This window comes from Amphiprion ocellaris, chromosome 9, assembly GCF_022539595.1.
Source record: "Amphiprion ocellaris isolate individual 3 ecotype Okinawa chromosome 9, ASM2253959v1, whole genome shotgun sequence".
In the NCBI taxonomy this organism is placed as follows: Eukaryota; Metazoa; Chordata; class Actinopteri; family Pomacentridae; genus Amphiprion; species Amphiprion ocellaris.
The window spans coordinates 29,462,135-29,478,422 of record NC_072774.1 but is presented as its reverse complement, the minus strand read 5'-3'; the positions used below and the strand labels follow the sequence as shown (position 1 = coordinate 29,478,422).

Sequence of the window (16,288 nt, the reverse complement as noted above, 5' to 3'; positions counted from 1 at the left end):
TGTATAATATTGATTTGTTGCAGACTTAATGTTGACTGAATGATAACTTACCTGCAATGCCGTCAATAAATGAAACATCAGTACAAACGAGCAGAGACATTGTTTTAATTTGAAGCCGCACGCGTCAGACTAAAGGACATTAACTGCCACCTCAGTGACTACAGGTAAAGTCATTACAAAAGTCGAAAACTGGCTTATTGTTGAGAACATGAGAACTATTAAGTTGAAAGCCAGGAAGAGGATCAACGCTGGACGTTTCAGGCTCCAGAAACTGCTGATCGCTGAGGACATCGCTGGATTTATTGTCCTATTGAACAACTGCTGATCGCTGAGGACAGCGTTGGATCGGAGCAATCCGGAGCCGCGTTGTGTAGCGGGATGTGAGGACGACGCTGCTCGGCCTGCTGTTTACTTCAGATAAGCGCCCGCACGCATCGTTTGGACGACGGTAAGCGCTGGTTTGGACACGGACAGGTATGTTGCGCTATCAACACAATACACGGGCATAATTAACTATAAACAACTGTGTACACACACAGGGCTGTTTTCCTGAAATAAAATGAAAGAGACAAATCCAATGCATTGGTAACGAACTGAACTCGAACTGAAATAATTGTGACGTGTTCTATTTGTGAACTGAGGGGTGTGTTATATTGGTGAAGGTGTTTGTGATTCAAACTTGAAACAAACAAAAACAGGCTGGTGTAACTGATCCAATGAAAGGTGTTGTTTATTATATTTAAGTTGAGGGTATTGTGTGACTATGGAGTCTGAAAACGTACAAGGTGAAACAAAAGATCAAGCATTGTTGGTTGAAGACACGGCTGAAACGCAGTCCACGCAAACGACAAATAACGGTGAAAAGGAAACACAAGTCATTAAAAAACGCATAATCAAACTAACCCCAAAGGCCTTAATGGAAAAGCTGATCACACTACAAAAGGTTCGAGCCTCCAAACTAAATAAGGCCAAGGATTACCAGCCATCCCTATCACAACCACCTGAATGACAACAACCATTTTTGCATCAGCAATCGTCACCATGGCAACCACCCATTCAACAACCACCCATTCAACAACCATCTTGGCAAGAACAACAATACCAACAGCATGTATATTGAGATACAGAACAGGACAATAAATTGAAACTACAATACAGAAAACCCTTGAGCAAACTTCCTGTGGACCCTCCTGAGCAGTCAGGGAGTGGACTGCATATATAATGGCTAATGAATGAATAAAGGCAGGTGTGCAGTTTGGAGATTGAAGCCGAACAGTTTTCGACCGTGCTCAAAGGCCGTGTCAAGCGGGTGAATATTGTCAGGTTGTATAATATTGGTTTATTGGAGACTTAATGTTGACTGAATGATAACTTACCTACAATGCCGTCAATAAATGAAACATCAGTAAAAACGAGCAGAGACACTGTTTTAGTTTGAAGCTGCATGCATCAGACCAAAGGACACCAACTGCCACCTCAGTGACTACAGGTAAAGTCATTACCACATTGTTAATGTGTTAAATGACTATTCTAGCTGGAAACGGCTGATTTTTAATGGAATATCTCCATAGGGGTACAGAGGAACATTTCCAGCAACCATCACTCCTGTGTTCTAATGCTACATTGTGTTAGTTAATGGTGTTGAAAGGCTCATTGATGATTAGAAAACCCTTGTGCAGTTATGTTAGCACATGGATAAAAGTGGGAGTTTTCATGGAAAACATGAAATTGCCTGGGTGACCCCAAACTTTTGAACAATAGTGTATAAATACATACAATTACGCAAACTATTTTGCATTAGCTTGATGTTTAAAATTGTGTTTGCTTGTTGGCTGTAATGGTTCAAAGTTTACACAGTACTACCACAGCATTGCCTGTGTGATAAAATCTAAATCTGAGGGGTTTTTTGGCCACTCGGCTACAGGGAAAACAAGTTGTGCACACAGTATGGACAAGCCATCACCTTTAAAGTTTAAATGTTAGGTGGGAAAAATAGGTCAATGATTTTATTATTGACCTATTTTTATTCAGAGGAAAAACAATAAAATGAGATTTTAAAAAATGCATGGAAAAGTAATACAAGCAGGTGAAACACCTCAAAAGGTTTCTTTAATAGACAACTACGTGTTAAAGAAAAATTAAAACACTTCTGGGCCTTCTTTTTAAGCTACATTATTGCCATAAAATTGCACATTCTCTGCAAATAGTCTTTAATGTAGCATGAGCAAGGTCAATAAACGGCCAGTTGGTTCCACCAGCAATTGAAGCAAAGCAAAAATGACTGTTGCAGGGAATGAAATAAGGCGTAGATGTAGCAAGTTGTTTTTAAAGACATCTGCTGCTGGTTACAAGTTAATGAACGATTCACAGATGTCATCCCCTGGGCCAGACTATCACTGCTCCAGACTGGGGGATTAAACCTAAAGGCTTACGGAGAGGAACTGCATTGAAGTGGATTCATTAAGCACAAGACCACCAGTAAACCACACGTTTGCAGCATCTACAATGGAAAAAGAAAAGAGTACAAAGAATTGCATCGCATATTTGGATGAATGGCTGTCTTTATTTCCCTTCACCTTTCCCCTTTTGACATCAGTCCACTTGTTTTTCCCTCTGCAACTGTGAGAAACAGGACACTGATGGTATTCTCAGTGTTGTTAAGAGGGTTAACAGTCATCCACACATCAGAAGGAATGGTCCTCCCTGTATAAACCACTTCTGTAAACTGTGTGTATGCCTGCCTCTGTGTGTGTGTGTGTGTGTGTATGTGTGTTTTAATGTTTGTGCTGAATGTGGTTAGGTGGCTGAGACTGAAGCTCCCTTTTAATCTGACAGAGAGCATTTTCATTAGTTCTGTTGGGTCCTATTATTAAAGCCTGCTTCAAAGGCACAACAAGTGAAACCACTAACAGGAAATGACCCAGTAGGCTTGAAACTATAGATCAGTGATAGCAATCTGTGCTTTTAAAGCAGGTTAGTGTGGCACGTGAGTGCATCTATTGTGCATCCTGTATGTGCCTCACAAGACAGTAAGAGGATAAGAAGAGAGGGACCTCTGCTCTACATTCACATGCTGTAGCCTACTGTGAGTGTGCAGTTGTGGCACATGTGACACATTCGTTCCAATGCAGAAGGCAGAAGTGGAAGTTATGACATTGGTGGGGCAAATAACATTGCCCGGGATAATAAAAGTTGTAATAATTTGCTGTTTTTAATAACTGTATAATGAGCCTTTGCTTGCCCTTCGAGTTGAGGGAAATCTGGAATCATTAATCTTCATATGGGTTAGCCCTGGTGTTTGGCACGGGCCGAAACAGCAACGACTAGGAACATACTGGTGTCAAAGGACAAGCAGATCTTAATATTTTGAACAAGTTTGCCATATGTTAGACATCATGGTGTGTACAAGCCCGCTAAATGGTGGCATTAATGGGTAACTTTTATTACTAAACTCGCTCCTAATTGCAACAATGCAATCCAAAGTCAACTCTAAATGCCGGATTTGGCTTCACTTGGAGTTGCTAGGTAACAAGTTAATCCCTAAAATAAATATATGCTTCAATAAAAGCTAATTGTCTGTGACAGTCATTTGCTTTTTTGCAGAAACATTTGAAATAGGAAATTGTAAAAAGATTGAGAGCTGGACTCGCAGCACACTGGTAAAGCTGCACCGGCGATGATCTCAGTGGTGTAGTCACCTTACAGCCGCCTCACCTGCAGGACAGGAGTTAGACCGTGTTCGTGGTCCTAATGGTCACCTTGCAGTAATATCACCATGCTGGATTTGACACGTATGTTCATATACTGTATGTTTTACTTTAGATTCCTGGATGACAAATGTGGGATATTTATGAGTCACTGGCTCTGGTAGTGTTTCAGTCTGGCCTCATGGCAGCAGGTGCAGTGGGGGACATGGGATTTTTTTTATCGCCATCCATTACATGGAACAGACAGGCATTTCTATACTGAACCAGTGTAGTGTTTCCTTAGGGTGCTGTAAGATTTTTTTTCTTTTTACTTATTTAACCCCATGTTCATCTGGAATACCTGCCCTTTTCTTTTACATTGGGATTCAAACCAACACAAAGCCATTGTCCCTGTTCACCAGAGGGAAATATAGGCAGAGCAGCTCTGTCCTTCCACTCAGGATGTGACTCGCAAGGGCTTTATGACCTGAACTGAATCACACTGCGCACCTTAAACACATTACAGACTGGGCAAACATTTCCTCTTACGGGAGCTCTGAGAGCCATAGGCACAACCATTATATTGGGCTCAAGAGCCAGCTGGTGAGGACAAATCCACAAGGATTCCTATTTTCCCCCTCCTGACTCTCTGGCAGCTCTGCTCCATTCATTCAATTTTTATATGTGCCCACTGCTTAGTAGCTGCATTACTACCGGTTTCAAGGGAGAATTAATCGAAAACAGGTCTTATTAAAGTATATTAAGACCAGTTGAATTGGATATAATGTGCTCAGTAAGGGCCCAGAAGGGTTGTATTTGAGCCATAGCTGACACTTGTGGCTTCTATGAGTGGGAATATGTTATTCTGTAGTGGCCCTGTGCTGGTTCCAGGGGGGCTATTCACTTGAGCCAAGTGTTGCATTGTGGGTAAGCAGATTTTAAGTGGGTATGAATACAGCAGGGGGTAAAGGAGGGTTTCATTGTCCAGGAATGTTTATCCCCCACCCCGCCTTCATTCAGCACCGGATTATGCAGCAGCATGCTTCAGAAGCAACCTTTGCCTCCACTTGGAGGGTCTGTGGAAGAAATATTCATTCATACATGTGCACATGTACAAACAGTCGTTATCCTCCTAATAAGGACCCAGGTTGACTGCTCCCTCCAGGCACGGCGAGTAGGTGGAAGTGGAGCCGCTGCAGCAGGGCGTTGTGCCGAAATGTCGCTCGCTGGGCCGGGCACTGGGAGGACTGGAGCCAGTGATGCTCCCAGCGAGCGCAACACAGTCATCATCCTCAGCACAGCAGATTTTATTGGGCAGTGTGTGGGTTGTAGAAACGTGTTTAATCAACTCAGCTATAGGGGAGGTCTTGACCTCATGGCAGTGGTTCCCAGCCTTGATTGTGTGTGTGTCTGTGTGTGCGCGCATGTGTGTTTGTGTGTGAATGGCTCACAGCCTTTGCCGTGGAGTGTGACCTGCGGTGGAGCCTCTGGTTCACACTCTGCTATCGGCTGTTGCTGGTTTAAGTGATTAACTGTAGAAAGTGATGACTAATCTGTCGGTTAAGAGTCTGAAACAATTGCAGTCAAAAGAGATATCACTGAAATTATTGTATGTAATGTCGCCCTCTGGATCCAATCAAGGAAAACATATCAGAAAGCTCTATTACGGCGTGCTAGATATCGATTTAGAAAAGTATTACTCACAATTCTTAATTCACTATAGAGAAATGAATCAGTATAACGCTGTGTATTTTGCCAACCAAAGGGTTAAGTGGACTATTAGGCTTCTATGGCATGATTTTAAGCATTTAATCTTCAATTTTTATATTCATATTAAAAGTAAAGGTCAAATTGGTTTATTTATAACTCATGCTAACATTGTAGGTCCAGCAATATCATTTGTCAGTCTGTTGATCAGCCAAAGCTGTAGGCCAAATTAAAAAAATCTCAACCGCTAACGTTGAATTGTTGCATTATTTAGCTCAGATATTTATGGTTCTACAGAGCATGAAGTCAGCAGAGTTTATGCTTTGACTTTGACTGGAGCACAACTAGCAGGCTAAAAACATCACTAACCAATAACTATAAGCTTGTAGTTGACAACTGTGGTTTTGAGTTAAATGAATCAAGAATTATTGGATGTATTAGGAAGAAGTGCAACGACTTCTCCTAACTTTGTGGAATCATCAGATCCAATAGTCCATTAAACCATCCTCTCATTTCATACCTGAATACCTGCTAAATTCATACGGTCTCATTAGCTGCACTTAGTTTTCTTCCAATTTGCTATACTTACATGGTGTACATTGTTATCTCTATACCTGCTAATCATCAGCCTGGTAGCATTACCATTGTGAGCATGTTAACATCTTAACTTCAGCACTGAGCTCAAAGCAAAGCTGTATCTACAGTGCGTACAAAGTTCCAGTTGTCTCAGTAAAGACCTGAAGCTATTTCTTTTATTGTTTCGGCTGAATGCAATCCTCTCAAGAGTGCTTACTGATCAAAATGACCAACAACGGCAACATCCTGTGAATTCCTTAGTTTACCACTGGGGAACTTTAGTTAGTTCCTAAAATACACTAGCTTGAAGATTTATAGAGCTAGTTTACTGCAGTTCACCGATGAACAGGCCCCTAATTGCTGCCTGCCAGCCTGCATTGTGTTTCGTTTATGTGTATGTGGGCACGACTCAGATAAAATAAACCACATGGTGTGTGTGTGTGTGTGTGTGTGTGTGTGTGTGTGTGTGTGTGTGTGTGTGTGTGTGTGTGTGTGTGTGTGTGTGTGTGTGTGTGTGTGTGTGTGTGTGTGTGTGTGTGTGTGTGTGTGTGTGTGTGTGAGTGTGAGGAAGCTGAACAGAACCCTCTGCACTCATTTACTATCTCCTTGTGTGGTTTGGCAGCAGCTCTGTTGGTACGGGGGCGTTCAACGGGCATCCGTCTGGACGTGAGGCAGGCCTGGCACGCTGCTCCGCTCAGCCCCCTGCAAGGCTGCATGAGGGTGGGATCAGAGCAGGAGTCCACCAGGCTCCAGACTGCTAGTCTGTGTGAGTGCAAGCAAACGTGTGTGGTTCTGTGTGTATATGCACTTCTGGTGTGCATGGGGATAATTAAATCGTAATCACACTGGCTTAAACAGCAACCACAGGTTCACCATTGTTCTGCCTGTCACTTGCAATATGTTGACCTCTCTGTATATTGTTTCACCATTCATAACTCTGTCCCATAGTTTGTGTGAGTCTCTGTGTTCCCCTAATCATTTCTGCACCGATTTAACACCAGACCATTTATTTGACCTTTGTGGTCATTATAATTGTGAGGTGCGATCCAGCCATGCTGAAAGTAACACAATAGCATGCACACCACCATGGCCACACGCCATACCTCCCTGTACTGTACTGGATAACAAGTGAACCACTGCAGAGCTGAGCCTGGTTTGCACTTGGACAACAGACCACCTTTGGAAAATAAAGATGCCTTTTGAAATGCTGTTAGTTGGAGGATATTACTCTCTAAACACACCAGTATGTGAGCCTGCATAGTGACAGATAATGTCAGAGTGCTGTTAAGTTATGAGGCCTTTGCACTCTCTCTTTCTAAAATTACAATAGTTGTATGCAAGTAAAACTCAGACAGCATTTGATATCAAAACTAATCAAAACTGATAGCACTTTTTCAAAGTACGATCATTTCTTGACCAAAAGATTAATATATTAACATATCTAGGTATCGTCAAGCATGTAATTGGTGTTGATGCTGCAGTGACATCGCTGAGGAATTACAGCACGACCACATCTAGTGACATCAGAGTTTTAATTTACAACATTAAAACAAAGTAAATTTCAGTGCTAGCTGCTCAAATCCAGGCACGCCGATCCTCACTTGCAGCACATCCCACAGACGCCGATGGCACAGCAACCACAGCAATAACGGCATCTAATGGGACCAGTATAACGGTTCTGCCTGATGTTAAATGGCATCTGTGTGAAAGACGAGAGACATGACTTTCTGTTCTGTTCCTGTCTCATCTGCAAAGCCTCGTGGAAATTGAATGGAAAAACTCATCCAGTAACATTTGGATTAACTCATGTTAAATGACTCAGTTATTTGATGAAGTGAACGTACTATCCACATTTCCACTGATGTCTCTTCTTGTGATGCAGCTGGACTGTCGTTGCTCATCGCCTCCTCCGACTCTTGAACCTGTTGATGAGTTATGCATGTTTGAGAACAACGTCCTCGCAACCTAAACAAGCACATATAGCTCAAAAGAAATAATCAGTCTTACTGTAGTGAATGGGAAGGCAGAGTTCCCCTGTATGTAAATAAAGGTAAACACAACAGCCACAGACACTACAACACAGAATGTCTTCATTTTCACTCTTTCAGTTTTTCCTTTCTGCTTTTTTGAGTGTGATAGCTGAGTGTGTATTTATACTCACTTAGGCCAGTGTTGTCTCATCATTGGCAGGATTTGCCTCTAGGGATGGTGTTGCATCACTTCATGGGTGATGCTGGGAATGTTTATGGGAATTTCCCAAGGAATGGGATGTTTGTCTTTTATTTGCTGGGCACAGTGTTTGTTAGAGATAGGAAACTTTTTGTTATTTCCTAAATTTTACAGTACACTATTTGACAGCATTATGCATTGTGTATTGATGTGCAATGAATTATCTTCTCAATATTTTAAGTTTATTCTAGAAGATGCATCCAGTATATTTTTTTCGTGGTATAGACATAAATGAACCTTGTCATAGCAAATTATTAGAGTCTATGGGTCCACTTACATCTTGCTCAGTTGATTAAAATGCAAATTTTAAACCTAGAAACTCATTGACCAGCTTCTCTGGAATCACTTGCACCATAAAATATAAACATCTGACCAGTGTAACTTTATCTCATCACTAAGAATGTTTTACTCTACAAAAACTGATTTAATTTCATGTTAAAATCCTTGAAATTTATTTTAGCTTTACAAATGGTAGAAATACAGTTTTATCATACAGTGGATATTATAAACACCTAAACTGCACTTCAATTCACCTTTTGAGTGGATTAAATGTTAAAAAAAAATGAAGCATATGCACTACTGTTCAAAAGTTTGGGGTCAGCCAGGCAATTTCATGTTTTCAATGAAAACTCTCACTTTGATTCATGTGCTAACATAACTGCACAAGGGTTTTCTAATCATCAATGAGCCTTTCAACACCATTAGCTAACACAATGTAGCATTAGAACACAGGAGTGATGGTTGCTGGAAATGTTCCTCTGTACCTCTATGGAGATATTCCATTAAAAATCAGCTGTTTCCAGCTAGAATAGTCATTTACCACATTAACAATGTCTAGACTGAATTTCTGATGAATTTAATGTTATCTACATTGAAAAAAAAACTGCTTTTCATTCAAAAATAAGGATATTTCTAAGTGACCCCAAACTTTGAACAGTAGTGTATAATGAAGGAAACATAGAAAATACAATATTGTAATAGCATTCACGATGCCTTGGAATATGATACCATGGGAACAGATCATTATAATATGCCATAAAACTCAACACAAACATAGAACCAACAACAAACACACTGTCTTAATATTTTCACTTTTTATCACTTAAATTTCTTAAGATGGTGCGTGAGTGTAAAAAGAATCAGGCTGAGGAAGTCATTTAATACACTGTATGGAGTTAACCCTGAAAAAGTCAGGCAGGGGCTATTAGAATTTTCAGTCTTTCCAAATATATTGTGCAATAGCCAAAATCCCTCATGCCACTCTGTCAACTCTGACCTGGATCAACAAATTGTACTATAAATAGCTCCACATGTGTTGGGATATAGACTGCCCTTTTAAATACCATTTCTTACATAAATATAAAGATTAGGCCTCACCTCCAGCACCTTCTTTACAATTTGAACTACTTCATGATATCCAGTTATGGTGAACACTTGCAATATCTTAATGCCTACTTTTCCTCTTCCTGTGTAGAACTGAAAGGGAAACATTATCTTTGGCATAACTACAGTGGCAAAACTTCAGCTTTATAGTGTAATGTCACCCTCAGATTAGAATTAAACATCAATCAATCAATCAATCAATCAATCAAATTTTATTTGTATAGCACTTTTCATACAATAAAATTGCACAACAAAGTGCTTTACAACATTTAAAAACATTGAATTGAAACAAGAAAACCTGTCCCTCCCACCCTGGGTGTGTACATATATACATGCAACTGCACATACACATGCATACACACACACGCGCACAAACACACACACTCTCACCACGGATTGTAGGGAGACATGGAATGGCACTGAGGATCATGGAAAACGCCGCCATTGGGGCCGTCCACACAGGGAGGAGCTGCAGGCCATGACTGCCAGGGGTGCCGGCAGCCGGACCCACCGACCCCGACAGACAGGGGGACCCCTACACCGAGGACCAAGGTGGGGATCCCCCCATCCAGCCAGGCTGAAGGGACCCGCGGACAGCACCCCCAGCAGCAGACTGGATACAGCCCACAGTGTGGAGGACCCCCCTGAGAAAACACTGAAGTTAAAAAAAAAAAAAAAAAAAATTTAAAGTATAAGACAAAAGGACTTTACGATGACATAAATAAAATGAACAGTTAAAAGAATAATAATACGTAAGATAATAAATAAGTAATGATAAGAACATAAGAAGGAATTAAAAGGTTAATTGAAAGCCTGATTAAAAAGGTGAGTCTTTAACTTTCTTTTAAAAATAGACGGTCTCTGCAGTCCTGAGGTTCTCTGGCAGGTTGTTCCACTGGCGGGAGCCATAGTGGCTAAATGCCGCCTCGCTGTGGGTTTTGGTTCTGGCTTGTGGTATGGATAAAAGACCGCAGCCAGAGGACCTCATGATCCGCGAAAGTCGATATGTTAAAAGAAGATCAGACAAATAAAAAGGCACAAGGCCGTTAAGACATTTAAAAACTAATAAAAGAACCTTAAAATCGATCCTGAAGCGGACGGGGAGCAAATGCAGCGACTTTAAAACTGGTGTAATGTGTTCCCGCCCTCTGGTCCTCGTCAGCACGCGTGCGGCTGAGTTTTGTAGTAGTTGTAGATTTAAAATACTCTTTTTCGGAAGACCAGAGAGCAGGCATTACAATAGTCTAAACGAGAAGAGATAAAAGCATGCATTAGCACCTCCGTGCTGGCCTGAGAGAGAAACAGGCAGACTCTGGCTATGTTCTTCAGATGATAAAAACCTATCTGTTTAATATGTGGCATAAAATTCAGCTCAGAGTTAAAAATCATGCCCAGGTTTTTTATGGATTGTGCCAGTTTAAAATCTTGTAATTTTGATTAAAGTTTCTCTCTCTGGCCTTCAGGACCTAAAACTAAAACCTCAGTTTTGTCCTGGTTGAGCTGTAGGAAGTTCACTGCCATCCATGACTTGATGTCTAAAATACAGTTTAAAAGGGAATCTATTGGCCCTGTGTCATCAGGAGACACGGCAATGTACTGCTGTGTGTCATCAGCGTAGCTATGGAAACTGATGGCATGTCTCCTGTTGACATCCCCAAGAGGAAGCATGTAAAGATTAAAAAGAATGAGACCTAAAATTGAACCTTGGGGAACCCCACACCTAATTTCATGGGTTCTTGAGGAACACGTATCCATACTTACATAAAAACATCGGTCTGTGAGGTAAGAGTTGAACCAGTTAAAAACAGTACCAGAGAGGCCGACCAGGTGTTTGAGTCTGTTTAATAAAATGTGATGGTCTACTGTATCAAAAGCGGCGCTTAGATCCAGTAGAACCAACACTGTGAGTTTTTTGTTGTCCAAATTCCACCTGATGTCATTTAAAATCTTTAAAAGTGCTGTCTCTGTACTGTGGTTCATCCTAAAACCAGACTGATGTTTTTCTAAAATGTTAACTCCAAGTCATTGACTTGGTTAAAAGCCAGTTTTTCTAAAGTTTTACTTAAAAACGGTCAGCACTTGATAGTTTTGAGAAATGCAAAAATTAAGCAAGATGGGAGGACCATGGTGGGCCTGAGCTGCATCCATTTGAAGAGTTAATTTTCCCAAGCCAAAGTCCTCAGAGCCAAGTCAATGCATGTGCAAGAGTGGATTCCACGGTTATGTGTCGGCAGTACACAAGAATGCAGTTACAGAACCACAGTTGTATGGCCATAGCTAGAGCTCTTTTTTTCCTTCACAAAAAAATCCCTATTGAATTGGATGATAGCTAAAGTAAATTCAGATTTCACCCAAATAGTACTTTCTGCCCAAGTACTCATTGTTTTAAAGTGTTTGTTCCCACCCAAATAATGCTTTCTGCATTGCAATTCAAGTTGATTGCTAAAAGCTGCGTGTCGAGCAAATTGTGTAATTAGAATAATTAGGTAATTATCAGGAAAAATAATGATGCAATCACATGCTGTGACCTCTGTAGTCATGAGATCTCAAACAGATATTTGAAAGCTTGGAGAGAGGCAAGGCGTGACAGCACTTTGGCAAGTCATAGGTAACTTTGCTGTCCAACTGTAGACATTAGAAGAGTTTTTAATGTTAAGCAAATAAATCTTGTTTCACATGAAATATTTGTGCAATAATTTTCATCCATCTTGGCCAGAAATGCAGTCTTTGCGTCAATAGACTGCTTGTTGTTCTCTTAGTTTTAGTAGACAAGGGTCCTAGAAATGTTTTATGAGTATTGAGGAAACAGAATAATGGAGACATGTTGTGTTCACCCATGTGTTGAATTTTACGTTGTTGATATTGGGAAGCAGTAAAATGGCTGCTTGGTGTCCTCTAAAGCTGAACAAATCAGTGTTTGTCCTATGACAGTGAAACCAGTCAGCGCTGAGACCTGCATAGCAGTTTCAGGGATGCTCAGAAGTCCCAAATCATATTTGTTGTTTTTTTTTCTCCCCTGAATAATTCCTGTAACAGATTCTACAGGGGAGCTTCTCCAACTAGCAGCACACATTAAGCTCCAGGCCTAGCAATGCATTTCCAATGAAGAGGATGATTTAGAACAGTTGATGGTTTGTTGAGCCATTTCTATGCATATTTTCAAAAAAGATATGGTAAGAGATGTAAACATTAACACCAGCTTTTGTGTTTCAGCACATACAGTCATAGCATTAAGGGTAAAGCCCATTTAAGTTTACAGTAACTCGTAAACATTAGCTTGACTGCAGGAATAACTGTAAAAATATACTAGAAGCTGCTTTATACTGTGAACAACAGATTATGGACTGGGATTTCTACCTTTCAGTTCAATTATCTACCAAGTTAATATTTCTCGGACATTGTTTGTGGCTCTTGAACTCTTCATTAGATGCTATTCTGACCCAGAGGAAGGTTGCGCTCATTCACCTGCATTAGTACTGCTGCCTCAACACACTTTAAAATATGTAGTTATTAGATTTTATGCTGCTTGTGTGTGGCGTGATTTAATTTCTCCCCAGATATCCCTCTAAAACCCTAAAAAGACAGCCTGCGGTTTTAAATACTTGCGACTGGATTCTGGGTGCATGCACACACATAAATGCACAGTAAATCTTGCTTCCTCATCTCCTCTTAATCGCTGGGAAAGTGATGGAATGATAAATATGGCTGTTGCTTTTTTAGAGTTGCAACTAAAAGACACGCTACATGCCAGAATGCTTCCAGACAGGGCCAAGCTCACACTGGGACAGTTTTCCCGTGTCCGGCTGATTTCCTGGAGCCTGTCTATGAAGAGGCTCTGTGGAGTTATCATGTATGTTCATGTACCTGCACACATGATTTAGTATTTTGAACTGACATGCTAATGAATATGAATGTCTGTTGTCTTTATTTCCTATCATAAAACTGAGAACGTCACCTGTGGCCCTGTGAGCACAAAAATATCCTACATTTGACATTATTGTTGTCTGCAATTGTTTCACTTGTATGGTTTTGAGTGCACAGGAATGTAAGAAATGTAGAGAATGTTTTGAGAGTTGGAATAAGACAAAAATCCTAAATCTGAATAAAAACAACATCTTAACACCCTTTAGAATTAAGATTCATGAATGATATTTTTTTAGTGAAAGTAGGTCTTTGGCGCAGTGTATTCGTGATACGATCACATCACAGAAACTACATCATGGAGTAAATCCAGTAACATCCACAAAATTTTAAATCTCATGAATATATTTCAATCTAGCCAATTCGCCCGATGTCAAAAGGTCGAAAAAGTAAATATTTTGTGGTTGTTGGAGCAGAAATCCTCAGAATCTGCAGCAAAATTTGCACAAGCAGGGGGTGCAGCAGCAGCAGCAGCAAAAGCGACAGTAGATGCCTCGCTTGTTTCTGCTGTTATACAGCATCTAAATCATGAACACAGTGTTAATCCCTGTTTATTTTTCAGCTCATGTCCAGGCAGCATCAGGGCATTAAGTGGAGAAAACACATCCATTTACATTTGAGTTAGGAGAAGATCTTCATTCAGTTGATGTCACCTACCTTCCAAGAATCCACGATTCTTTCTTCATGTGCTGCAGCTGGATGTTCAGGCCTCAGTGGCTCCTCCAACGCTTGCTCCTGTGAATGAATTGTTCACAGTAAGAGTGGCATTTTAGCATTTCAGCAAAACATCTGGAACTGATAAACAAATTCACAGAGTTTAAGTCAAGTTCTTACTTCACTGACTGGGACAGCAGAGTTCTCCTAGATGTAGATAAATGTGAGCATGACAGCTAATGCAGCCGTAACACTGAATGTCTTCATCTTCGGAATGTTTTCAATTCAACGAAGTTTCTCCTGATCTGCTGCTTTGAGGAGATGCTGGTATTTCTGTTCACTTTGGACCACTGTTGCGTGATGGGTCACGTCATTTTTACTGTACTGCTTTCAGAAATGAACTTACAACACTCCTTATTCCCATCATTACTGCAGTGACTCTGGGGAGGGAAAATCCAGAGAAATGGGAAATGCTTTGATTGGTGGCAATAGTTTGTGTCCTTAAACATAAGATCAATATGAACTTTTTGTTATCTTGTTTTTCCCAGAAGCACAGTTCTATCATGCAACAAGCTCATAGCGAATCTATACTTTCATTTGTGCTGAATTTCCAAAATATATTCCCTACTTATGCACACAGGTTCATTTTACACAATGTAACATGAATGTAGTTAGAGGTACTATAATAGAACATCAAAAAATACATGTCCCACAGGCACCTCCTTTGATTTTTACAAAATTGTCTCTCTCTTTTATAATTTCTCTTCCTTGTTTGAAAAATTAAAGCCAAGTTTCAGTTACATCCATCAAAGCAACAGAATCACAAAAAAAATAAACCTACCTTCACTAGAAATTTGATCTAAATCATGAGTTACATGGTAATATAGACATGCAGTCATTTATTCATAATATTATCAGTTAAGTTGTATTCACTTCAATTCTGTATTTCAGTCTTTTGAAAAATCTATATTACAGAACCCTATAGAATCAAATGCAAACCTACTATAACTACATTGTAAAGCCTTGCAAACAAAATTCATGTCACTAGTGTTTAACTTCTCACAAAAGGTTATTGTTCTTGTTAAAAGCCTAACTGTTTCTAAACTGTCGTGTTAAAGGTATTAAATGTCACATTAATGTCTAAAAATAACTAATGTTATATACTTTGGAGAAAGCAGAAGAAGAGGAAGAGGAAGAAGAAGAAGAGGAAGAAAAAAGAGGCTATAATGTTTTTAGTGTTTGTATTGCTCGCTCGTGATGGATCACATTTATTTTCTGTATGATTGTTTTCACCACTGACAGTAGAGCTGGTTTACCCCATGACTGAATTTCTTTCATAACATCAACTACACCACCTGTACAGGTAGTTGACTCATCTCATTGTACGGCAGCATTTAGCATTATTTTACTAACTGTTATATTTCATGCCATTTCATTAGAATCATTAGAATAAAATTACATAACATGCATATATGTGACTTAGCGTACCATGAAACAAACTTGAATGTAGTTCTTTGCCTGTGAACCACATTTCTCCCTGAATAGCATCAGATGCATTTTTGCTGGCATTAGCAGTTAAAACAACAATTCCCATGATCCTACATGACTTCAAATCATCAAACCCTGTTTGTTAGTGTTTTAACTGAGAGATTCCTGGCAGCAGAAATGACATAATGTGTATTTACCAGAATTCTTTTCATTTTATGTCACTTCACACGTTCACTGCAGCTCAACCTGAAACTAGCAGCTAAATGGAACTCAGCTGTCATTAATAGTACCATCTACCTCTTTGCTTTTTGTATTGTAACATTATTTATATTTAGAATTAAAACACTCTTTCATATTGGAATATACTGACACTGATGTTTATTGTGGCAAACACTATTATTATCTGAATGATACAGTCTAATCACTGATCACACAGTAACCACAGAATGACTCAATCAAGAATCAATGTTCAAATTTGTACGCAGGTGTATACAGTTCTAAGTGATAGAATTGTTTCAAGGTGACAAGGATAACTAGATAATATGAAATCTTTTTATTTTTTCACTTTTCCTACTGTTTTGTGTAAAACTATCTTCTACGAAAAGGCTTATTTATGTTTTAAAAAACACTTTTACACACTGGAA

The 16,288-nt window shown here is 39.8% G+C and overlaps 1 protein-coding gene across 1 annotated transcript; it reads right to left on the bottom strand.

The window, feature by feature from the left end:
* Positions 1-7,484: 7,484 nt before the first annotated feature.
* Positions 7,485-14,423, bottom strand: LOC118469890 (hepcidin-like). Its single transcript, XM_055013941.1, is given in 5 exon segments — positions 7,485-7,668; positions 7,814-7,891; positions 7,977-8,087; positions 14,160-14,237; positions 14,337-14,423. Coding segments are annotated over 5 exon segments (456 nt in total). The 3' UTR covers positions 7,485-7,566.
* Positions 14,424-16,288: the final 1,865 nt, after the last annotated feature.